At 51.9% G+C, this 11498-nt stretch overlaps 2 protein-coding genes across 2 annotated transcripts; one reads left to right on the forward strand and one right to left on the reverse strand.

Moving 5' to 3' along the window:
- Positions 3856-5445, reverse strand: SAT2 (spermidine/spermine N1-acetyltransferase family member 2). Its single transcript, NM_001129962.2, is given in 6 exon segments — positions 3856-4217; positions 4351-4391; positions 4533-4634; positions 4732-4815; positions 4948-4999; positions 5169-5445. Coding segments are annotated over 6 exon segments (513 nt in total). The 5' UTR covers positions 5235-5445; the 3' UTR covers positions 3856-4049.
- SHBG (sex hormone binding globulin) lies at positions 6842-11223 on the forward strand. The gene is given in 7 exon segments (XM_021066315.1): positions 6842-6866; positions 7369-7466; positions 8491-8608; positions 8611-8651; positions 8886-9299; positions 9895-10102; positions 10538-11223. Coding segments are annotated over 7 exon segments (1038 nt in total). The 3' UTR covers positions 10672-11223.

Below are 11498 nucleotides of genomic sequence, written 5' to 3' on the forward strand. Positions count from 1 at the left end.
CTTTTTGCCTTTTCCAGGGCCGCTCCTGAGGCATATGGAGGTTCCTAGGCTAGGGGTCTAATCAGAGATGTAGCTACAGCCACAGCAATGTGGGATCCGAGCCACGTCTGCAACCTACACCACAGCTCATGGCAACACTGGATCCTTAACCCACTGATCAAGGCCAGGGATCAAACCCGCAACCTCATGGTTCCTAGTCAGATTCGCTAACCACTGAGCCATGATGGGAACTCCCTTGAGAGAGATTTTAATTTTCTCTATTCTTCCTTTATTTTTTTTTGCTTCAAAAAAAAATTTTTTTTTGGAGTTGCCGTCATGGCTCAGTGGTTAACAATTCTGACTAGGAACCACGAGGTTTCGGGTCCGATCCCTGCCCTTGCTCAGTGGGTTAAGGATCTGGCATTGGAGTTCCCGTCGTGGCGCAGTGGTTAACGAATCCGACTAGGAACCATGAGGTTGCGGGTTCGATCCTGCCTTGCTCAGTGGGTTAAGATCCGGCGTTGCCGTGAGCTGTGGTGTAGGTGGCAGACACGGCTCGGATCCAGCGTTGCTGTGGCTCTGGCGTAGGCCGACAGCTACAGCTCCGATTCGACCCCTAGCCTGGGAACCTCCATATGCCGCGGGAGCGGCCCAAGAAATAGCAAAAAGACAAAAAAAAAAAAAAAAAAAAAAGGATCTGGCATTGCCCTGAGCTGTGGTGTAGGTCACAGACGAGGCTCGGATCCCACGTTGCTGTCTCTCTGGCGTAGGCCAGTGGCTACGGCTCCGATTAGACCTCTAGCCTGGGAACCTCCATATGCTTCGGGTGGCCCTAAAAGAACAAAAGACAAAAAAAAAAAAAAAAAAGGTTTTTTTGCTTTTTTAGGGCCCTAAATCCCCAAGCTTGGGGTCAAATTGGAGCTGCAGCTGCTGGCTTATACCACAGCCACAGCAAGTCAGGATCCAAGCCACATCTGCAACCTATCCCATGGCTCATGCAACGCTGGATCCTTAACCCACTGAGCCCACTGAGTGAGGCCAGGGATCAAACCCACATCCTCGTGGATACTAGTCGGCTTCGTTACCACTGAGCCAGGACGGGAACTCCCTCTCTAGTCTTCCTTTCAAAAGCCCTTACCCTAAATGCCCTCCACTCTGTACTCCTGGAATGGCCAGAACTCAGGTGCTTATCATGCCATACCAATCAGCCAGGGCATCTAATAGAATCACCTTACAGGAGGCGAATGAAGTGATGAGTGAGTGGCAGACCATGGGGTGGCTGCAGAAGGAATTGATGCCAGCGCAAAGACATCCTATGAAAACTGCGAAGACCTGAGCCAAGGTGAGTGAATAACAAAAACAGTGTAAACTCCAAAAAGCAAAGACAGAACAGGATGGGAGCAAGATAAATGTTGGAAATATCAAGCTTCCTGGTTTATTATTTTTTTGGTTGAACCCACAGCACATAGGCGTTCAAACCTGGCAGGGATCGAACCTGCACCACAGCAGAGACCCAAGCCACAATAGTGCCAATGCTGGATCCTTAACCCACTGTGCCACCAGAGACTTCTATAGTCTTTTCTTCTGCATTAATGTTTTAAGTTTTATTTATTCATTTTTCTGAAGAAGTACTACATGGGTAAGGCACAAAATTCAGAAGGTCCAAAGTGGTATATGGGAAAAGTGGTCCCCTTCCTTCTGTGTCCTGGACACCCAGCTCCTCTCCCTGGAAGCAACTACTCTCAGCTTGTTTGGACATCCTTCCAGATGTCATCCATTCTGCCTTAACATTTCAGTTTAAAAAGTGCCATCGAGGAGTTCCTGTCGTGGCACAGTGGTTAACAAATCTGACTAGGAACCATGAGGTTTTGGGTTCGATCCCTGGCCTTGCTCAGCGGGTTAAGGATCCGGTGTTGCCGTGAGCTGTGGTGTGGCTCACAGATGCGGCTCGTATCCCATGTTGCTATAGCTCTGGCGTAGGCCGATTAGACCCCTAGCCTGGGAACCTCCATATGCCATATGCCGTGGGAGCAGCCCTAGAAAAGGCAAAAAAAGACCAATAAATAAATAAATAAATAAAAAGTGCCATCAATGGAGGTGCTGGAGTTCCTATCGTGGCGCAGTGGAAACAAATCCAACTAGGAACCATGAGGTTGCGGGTTTGATCCCTGGCCTCGCTCAGTGGGTTAAGGATCTGGCATTGCCATGAGCTGTGGCATTATCCTTGGGTGTGGCCCTAAAAAGACAAAAAAATAAAAAATAAAAATAAAAAGTGCCATTGCTAGATAACTTGTTCATGTTTAAGATATTAATCCCTGCTAGACTGAGATGAGCCAAGGCCGAGACACTGGATTCTCCTGGCTCCCATCTGTGGAAGGGGCTGACCAGCTTCATTATTTCAAGTTTGTCCTAAAGACCCATCTGCAGTAATCTGGTTTTCAAGGCCAAAAATTGGTATCACAATGGAAGAATATAGGCCCCTGAAGTGTTGTTTGGCTGTATCTTTTTTTTTTTTTTTTTTTTGGTCTTTTTATGCCCATAGCCGCAGCATATGGAGGTTCCCAGGCTAGGGGTCGAATCAGAGCTGTAGCTGCTGGCCTACACCACAGCCACAGCAACACTAAGCAAGATCCTTAACCCACTAAGCGAGGCCAGGGATCAAACCTGCAATCTCATGGTTACCAGTTATTTGGATTCACTTCCACTGCGCCACAATGAAAATTCCTGATTTATTGTTAAATGAAAAAACAGGCTGCAAAGGAATATCATCCCATAAATTCCCACATGCTTAACTCATTACATGTATACATGTACGTTGAAAAAAATCTAAAGAATCAATACCAAAAGGTTAATACTAGTGATGTAAGCAAGACTATGGATTTACTTTATTTTTATTTCTTATTTTCTTGGCTGCTGCATGCAGCAGCTTAATGTGGGATCTCAGTTCCCAGCTCAGGAATTGAACCCAAGCCACAGAGGTGAAAGTGGTGAATTCTAACCACTAGATCACCAGGGAATTCTATTCCAGATTCTATTTTTTTTTTTTTTTCCTTTTCTAGGGCTAAATCCACGGCATATGGCGGTTCCCAGGCGAGGGGTCTAATGGGAGCTGTAGCCGCCGGCCTGCACCACAGCCACAGCAACGGGGGATCCCAGCCGCGTCTGCGACCTACACCACAGCTCACAGCAATGCTGGATCCTTAACCCACTGAGCAAGGCCAGGGATTGAAGCTGCAACCTCATGGTTCCTTGTTGGTTTCGTTAACCACTGAGCTACCACGGGCACGCCAAGATTCTATTTTTAAATGTCTGTTCAAACTTGTCGATAACAAACCTAGAAGTTATATATGCTTGTGCAATAAAATATTATGAAAGTGGGAAACTAATCTGTTTACCTTCCCATCTCCATGGGTCCTTAAGGTTGTTTCGGTTTTGCTGAACTGAAAGTAATGGCTTTGTGACTTTTGAAAAAGAAAAGGCACTAGCTAGCTGAGTTAATTTTTTAAGTTGGGGCAAACGGTCTTTCCTGGTGCCCCTGAAAATGCCGCCACCAGGTGGCAGCCTGTTCCATCTGTTAGGTCAGTGGGCCGGCCTCTGTCTTGGATTCCGCACAGCAGGGTCCCAACACGGAAGGCCTTTGTCTGGGTCCCAAACATGACCAACACACCCAGTGTGCAAACTGACCCCTTGCTCCCCTTTCCTCTATATGCCACAGACCAGAGCCCATACTCTGGTCCACTGAGGGTCAAAGTCATCTTAGGCCCCCTTTTACCCCCAGGAGCAACGGCCACCAGGCAGAACACTGAGAAAGGATCTTAAAGTAGCCGATGCTTACTGCGTCCTCAACTCCCCTCCCCAACACCACATCGACACATAGAAATTCTCATTTATTTTTCACCCTGAACAAGGGGGTGGCAAGGCCTCTTCCTCACTTTGCTCCTTCCCTTTGGGACTATTCACCACCAATCCTCCTTCCTTCAGGGAGGCCTTGGTCCGTAGAGACAGTCTCTGAGGAGTGCTTGAGCTGGTGGGGCTGGAGAAGCCAAAAGAGTGATCCCCAAGGGATAATGTCACTTTCCTGCCAACTCCCTCATTGCCTCTCCCTCGAAGCGAAAGGAATGCCAGCCTTCCGCTTCCGTCAGATCTCGGGCTCCTAGGGTCTTGTACAAGTCCACGGCCTTCTTGTTCCAGTCCAGGACTGCCAGGCGGAACTGGGAGCAGCCCTTATCCAGGGCCACCTATGGGAGAAGAATCGCTCACTTTCCGGGGGTCAAAAAGGAAAAGGCCTTCTCACCTGCCATTCAACCCAGGTGCCTCCCATCTGGCTTGGCTTTGCCAGGGCCCAGCTTGTAGCCCCACCCCTCTCCTCACCTCAGCCACTTTTTTGATTATTTTGGAACCAATCCCCTGACCTGATGTAGGGAGAAAAAAGCAAAAAGAGGGATTGTCTGAGCTGAAGGGGATCAGAAAAGACCACAGGCTACGATTAAGGGGCAAAAGATGGGGCAGTCTATGGGGTGATGATTTCTTCCCACCCCAGTCTTGCCCAGTACCCCGATATTCTGGCTTCACGTAGATGTCTTCCAGATAAATATTCCGTCCGGTCCATGTGCTATAGATGAAGTAGTACAGCCCATAGCCCACCATGCAAGACCCTGAGAGAGAAAAAAGAAGGGCAGGTGACTGGGCGCCTGGGGGAGCGACCTCTGAGGCTGACTGCAGGGGGCCCCTCTGAGGTCGGGATGTTCTTACCCTGTGGCTCCCCAGGGGCAGGAAGAATCTCTGCTACCAAACAGTGAAAGAAAGGATTCTCTCCGAAGCCGTCTGCTCTCAGGGCTGCAGGATGGGAGTTGCGACAAAGAGATAGAGAGAGAAGGCCTGGATGTGTGCCCAGCCTGGAGCTACTGCCTGAACTCATCCCTCACTCCCTCCCCAGCCTCCAGCAGGAGCCAGGTGTTGGGCCTCTACCTTCTTCACTGATCTTCACCTGGTCGGACAGTTTCTCGTACTCGGCGAGTTCCTATGGCGTGGGGGGCAGAGACAAGATTAAGGCAGGAGGTCTCCCTGCTCCCCGAGCAGGACCCCAGGGAGCCCTTCTCCCTCTGCTCCCACCTTCTCCTTCCCGCCCCACTCCCGCCGCGCCGCTCTGACCCCCTCTGGGACCCTGGTTTCCGGCCCGCATCTTTCACCCGAATCATCCTCAGGATATTTCCACAGTCTCCCTCCTTGGCCTCTCGGATGAGCACGGAAGCCATTCCGATCCTCAACGTCTGGGACCAAAGTCCAGGACCCCCACTTCCGCTCTGGAGCACCGGGCGAAGAGCAACTGGGACCCTTTAAGAGGCCTACAAATTCGGATCCCGGGAAGCCGGGGGCACGGGTGGGAAGCGAGGCGGTGAAGGAGCCGCGGGCTGGAAAGCCGAAGTCCAATTCCGGCTACTGCGGGGGGAGCGACAGCGACTAGGCGAGGGGTCTTCACTGCCTGGTAGCCTCTAAATTCGGCAGGGGCAGGCGCGCACCAATCAGCCAATCAGCTTGCAGAGAAGGCATGTCCCCGCCCACCCCAGCCCAGCCCCCTTGACCAGGTCTCGTGACCGCGCCTCTGGGCAGGGGTCAAGGCTGGACTGCCGAGGCTTCTTCGCGGTTTTTTGGGTGTTCCAGGCTCCACCGGAGAGAGAAAGCCCACGGCTCAAAAGACACCTTCTTTAACTGAAGTGTGCAGAATCTGCTGTACCATTTACTCAAACTCACCCATTCCAGCCCACCCACCTGGGACGAGCCCCAAACCTCCTTCTGGCTCAAAGTGTTACTTCTCTTAGGAGCCTTTGTATTTTAAAATAGGCCAGGGACATTGCAAAATAAACTATAATTTATTTTTATTTATTTACTTATTCATTTTGCTTTTTAGGGCCGCACCCGTGGCATATGGAGGTTCCCAGGTCAGGGGTCAAATCAGAGCTGTAGTTGCCAGTCTGTACCACAGCCACAGCAATGCAGGATCCGAGCCATGTCTTCAACCTACACCACAGCTCACAGCAACGCTGATCCTTAACCCACTGAGCAAAGCCAGGGATCGAACCCGCAACCTCATGGTTCCTAGTCAGATTCGTTAACCACTGAGCCACAACGGAAACTCCCAAACAAATTTTTTTTAAGAATAAAATAATAGGAGTTCCCGTCGTGGCACAGTGGTTAACAAATCTGTCTAGGAACCATGAGGTTGCGGGTTTGATCCCTGGCCTCGCTCAGTGGGTTGAGGATCCAGCGTTGCCATGAGTTGTGGTGTAGGTCACAGATGGAGCTCCGATCCCCCATTGCTGTGGCTGTGGCATAGGCCAGGGGCTACAACTCCGATTTGACGCCTAGCCTGGGAACCTACATATGCCACGGAAGTGGCCCTAGAAAAGACAAAAAAAAAAAAAGGTAAAATAATAAAATAAAATGGATCAGGGAGAGGGTGATGAATTTCTGGTGGTAAATGGTTAGGCCTTGTAGGAAACTGATAAGGGAAGATAATGGGGGGTGGGGGCTTGGGGGGGGGAGTCTCTCAGTATCTGCTGAATCAGTCAGTGGATACAAAGACAATACCTCCCTATGAGGCAAACCTCAGAGCTTGTGAGAATATTGAGGAAGGAGCTCAGAGCAGATACCAGGCGCTGTGCCTGCATTATCCCCATTCATCCTCGTTCACAGTAACCCCATAAAGTATTATTTTTCACGTTTCACAGAGGAGGACACTGAAGCATGACAGTGGGGTGACTTGCCCACAGTCACCCAGCTAGTATTTGAGGTTCCATGTCTCAGCTGTAGACCTCACGGAGGATGCTACTTGGGGAGCCAGGCAGGACTGCTTTTAGAGCTCATGGTTGTCAAGGCAGCCTCCGCAGGTGGGTGGAAGGCTTGGAGGACCCAGGTCAGGCTCTAGAGGGAGAGGGGAAGTAGGTGTCGTCTTCCAGCTCTTCAATTTCTCCGCAGTGTGGGAGGGTGGTCCTCAGAGGGGCAGGAGGGTCAGGGGCCCTGTCTCCCCCACTTCTCCCCACCGCCAGCAACCTTTAACCCTTCCCCAACCATGTGCCAGGGCTGCCTGCCCCCACGCATTCTCCCCAGAGTTGTCAGAGGCACAGAGAAGGCCGAGGTTGATTATGGAGAGCAGAGGGCCTCGGGCCACATGGCGTGGGCTGCTGCGGCCACCATTGCCACCTCCCAGCCATGAAGAACAGGCCCTGAGACGTGATCTCCTGATCAGGTGCTGGGCAGAGAGGGGCTCAGCCCTGCACTCTTCTTTCTGTCCTCCTCCTGCCTTGGAGCAGTGCCTCGCTCCCTCCCTCGCTCCCTCCATCTGTCTCTGGCTTGTCCTTATTTCAACTTAATAATTTTTCTCTCTGACAGAGGCCTCAGGACCCTCCTGCTCTGTGCCTCGAAATGGCCATGGACAAGAGCCTGTCACCATCAGGACCTTTAGCCTAACCAAGATCACAAAGGATGAGGTTGACCTCGTTCCTTGACCTAGTCCTCTGACCTCACCCTCTCTCCATCAGCTGCTGTTTTCTTTTTTTCTTTTTTTTCGTCTTTTTGCCATTTCTTGGGCTGCTCCCGCGGCATATGGAGGTTCCCAGGCTAGGGGTCGAATCGGAGCTGTAGCCACCGGCCTACGCCAGAGCCACAGCAATGCAGGATCCGAGCCACGTCTGCAACCTACACCACAGCTCACGGCAACGCCAGATCATTAACCCACTGAGCAAGCGCAGGGACCGAACCCGCAACCTCATGGTTCCTAGTCGGATTCGTTAACCACTGAGCCACGACGGGAACTGCTCCTCTTTTCTTTTAATTGACGTAGGGTTGATTAACAATGTTGTGGTAGTTTCTGGTATACAGTCAAGTGTCTCAGTTTTATATGTATATATTCTTTTCCAGATTCTTTCCCATTATAGTTTATTACAAGATCCTGGATATAGCTTTCTGAGCTACACTGTAGGACTTTGTTGTTTATCTATTTTATGTGTAGTAGTGTGTATCTGTTAGTCCCAAACTCCCAATTTAGCCCTCCCCCCTTTCCTCTTTGGTAACCATAAGTTTGTTTTCTATGTCTGTGAATCTGTTTCAGTTTTGTTTTGTGTGGGTTTTTTTTTTTTTTTTTTTTTTTTTTTTGGTCTTTTTTTCCTTCTAGGGCTGCACCCATGGCATATGGAGGTTCCCAGGCTAGGGGTCTCATCGAGCTGAAGCCACCGGCCTATGCCACAGCCACACCAACGCCAGATCTGAGCCAAGTCTGCAACCTGCACCACAGCTCACAGCAATGCTGGATCCTTAACCTGCTGAGCAAGGTCAGGGATCGAACTTGCAACATCATGGTTCCTAGTCGGATTCGTTAATCACTGAGCCACGACGGGAACTCCCCCAGCTGACTCTTCCAAGTACGTGTTCCTTCTGCCATACTAGGCTGTCTCTGAAGAAAGCCGCGGAGGGAGGCCCCAGGGGGCTCTGATTCTTCTCCTGTTCTTCCTGCAGGTGGAAGAGAAGATCCACGTGGATTCCGTGCTTCCGGGGGTGGATGGGGAGCAGGTGCCGCATCTGAGACAGGTCTCCGGGCCACGCGATAACAAACCCCAGCCCATCCTGACGATGGCGCTGGGGGGCTGCTCTTCCCTGACTCCAATCTCCGGTTGCTGGTAACTGCACCACAGGGGCAGGAACCATGACCAAAGCTGGTAAAGCACTGCTGGCTGGGTGGCCATGGGGGCTCCAAGTCCACACTCCAAGGAGATGGGATGGGGTGAGAGCTACCTGGAGGGCCAAATGCTTGTGTCTTGGAGGGAACAAACAGGGTGGGGAGGCCGGGACTGGGGCTCAGAGATCCGGATTCCAACATCCCCCGCATCTTCCCTTCCCCCCACGGGCTCCAGCTGGTCCCTGCCCTGGATGGCTGCCTGTGCCGGAATAACTGGCTGGACCAACAGGCCCAGACCTCAGCATCTGTCCCCACGAGTCTCAGAAGCTGTGCTGTGGAGTCTCAACCTGGGATATTCTTCCCTCCACGCACTGGTGCAGAATTCAGTCTCCACGGTCAAGGCTATTTTTCCCTCCGTGGTCTGCTCTGTGTCCTTTTCCCTCTACCGGTAACCCCTTCCCTCCATGCATCCCCGGCTTTGAGACCTCAGGAGGGTCATTTCTTCCCCCAAGGCATCCCCCAGCCTCATGTAGAACCCTGGGCCTTCTCCTTGGACCTGGGACTCCAGCTAGCAGCAGGCTCAGGCCACCTCCTTGCCCTTGGGACCCCAGAAAACTCTTCTTGGCTCCACCTCCACCTCCAAGATCAAGTAAGAGGGGGGATTTTCCTGTATTCAGTGGAGCCCGGGAGCAGCGGGGATCAAAGGGGAGTCCAAAATGTATGTCAATATTAGGAAGGCTTAAGGGTGGGGTGGGGGGAGACCCATATGAAAGCTACCCATGGCAAGCAAAAGGCTTTTCCTTGGACTGTATATTTGCTTGGGGTGGCTGTAGTTTCATAGAAGGCCAAGCCAAGAGCATTGAGGCAGGATCAAGGTGGTGGAATGGCCAGTAGATGGACCCCATGGCAAAGAGGCAGACTTAAGGGAGCCAGAGCTGGGCCACAAGGAGCAGGTACAGTTCTTTTCTTTTTTCTTTTTTTTTTTTTGCTTTTTAGAGCCACACTTACAGCATATGAAAGTTCCCAGGCGAGGAGTCACATCCGAGCTACAGCTGCCGACCTACACCGCAGTCCCAGCAATGCCACCGAACTGTATCTGCACAGTTCACCGCAGCGCAAGGCCAGGGATCGAACCTGCGTCCTCATGGATCCTAGTTGGGTTGGTTAACCACTGAGCCACGAAGGGAACTCCCTGCAGTTCACTCTTGTCTCTGCCTCTTACGTCCCCTCCACACACTCCGCAGAAGGTGGTGCTGTCTTCTGGGTCGGAGCCAGGGCTGGATCTGCCTGTGGTCTTGGGATTCCCCCTTCAGCTGAAGCGGACTGTGTTCATTGTGGTTTAGAGCCAGGGGCCAAAGAAGGAGATCCTTGATCTGCCTCCTGCAGGCGGCGGCTCCCTCCTTAACCTCTGGGCCCAGCCACAGGGGCGGCTGTTCCTGGGGGCTTTGCCAGGTAAGAGAGCATTGCCCAAGCTTTTCAGCACACCACTGGAAACAGCAAAGGCGTGGGGGAGAAGCTGGGAGGGGCGCATTTTTAGGGGAAGGAAACTCTGGGAGGGAAGAGGAGAAGGCCACGAGAAGGGAGAGGATAAAGGGGCAGGGGGAGGAAGTGCATTCAAAAATTGAGGTTGGAGGGAGTTCCCATGGTGGTGCAGTGGAAACAAATCCAACCAGGTACCATGAGGTTGCAGGTTCAATCCCTGGCCTTGCTCAGTGGGTTGAGGATCCGGTGTTGCTGTGAGCTGTGGTGTAGGTCACAGACACAGCTCGGATCCTGTGTTGCTGTGGCTGTGGCATAGGTCGGCAGCTGTAGCTCCAACTGGAAAAGCGGGAGGGAGCTTCTGGATCCAGGCCACCCTAATGTCCCCTCCATGCTACCTCTCTCTAGGAGAGGCCTCTTCCACCTCCTTTTGCTTGGATGGCCAGAGGCTGGACATGGACCGGGCCCTGAGCAGAAGCTAGGACATTCGGACTCACAGCTGTCCTCAGAGCCCAGGCAATGGCACTGACACCGCCCATTAAAGCCCCAATGAAAAGCCCCCTTAGAATGTCACTCATTCATTTATTCAACCGATATTTACTCTGCATCTGCAATATACCAGGCGTTGTGCCCAGCACTGGGTCATACTGATGAGTGAAACCAACCCTGCATCCTGCCCTTTCTGTGCTCAAGGTCCCCTGGGGGAGGCAGACATCCATCAAAAACTAACGAGTGGGTGGTGAGTGGAAACTCTGATTAGCCCCGAAAGGGAGCAGTCAGGGAATGGCGAACGCTTGGCGGCCAGCAGCCTTGACCTAGGCTGGGCTCAAGGAGGGCTTCCTGAGGAAGTGGTGACATCTTAGGTTGGGATTCTAGCAAAAGCACCCACAGACACTCATACCCTTAGTACAGGTCACTTCCTGGGAGCCAGGAGCTCACCTCCTTTCCCAGCAGCTACTGCTTGGGACTTCAGTTTTGTCCCTTTGAAGCTGTTCATAAATCAGGGGGGAAGAGCAGCGATGGGATTTTCTTGTCCTTTATTTCTTTTATTTTATTATTATTTTTTGTCTTTTTAGGGCTGCGCCTGCAGCATATGGAGGTTTCCAGGCTAGGGGTTGAATTGGAGCTGTAGCTGCCAGCCTACATCACAGCCACAACAATGCGGGAACCGAGCTGTGTCTGTCACCTACACCACAACTCACGGCAACTCGGATCCTTAACCCATGGAGCAAGGCCAGGGATCGAACCTGCATCCTCATGGATACTAGTCAGGTTTGTTACTGCTGAGCCGTGACGGGAACTCCTTATCCTTTAGACTGGCCACTGTTGTCCAAGAAAGTAGCAGCAGGGGGCATGAGTGGGTCGTAGA

This window comes from Sus scrofa, chromosome 12 (assembly GCF_000003025.6).
Source record: "Sus scrofa isolate TJ Tabasco breed Duroc chromosome 12, Sscrofa11.1, whole genome shotgun sequence".
In the NCBI taxonomy this organism is placed as follows: Eukaryota; Metazoa; Chordata; class Mammalia; order Artiodactyla; family Suidae; genus Sus; species Sus scrofa.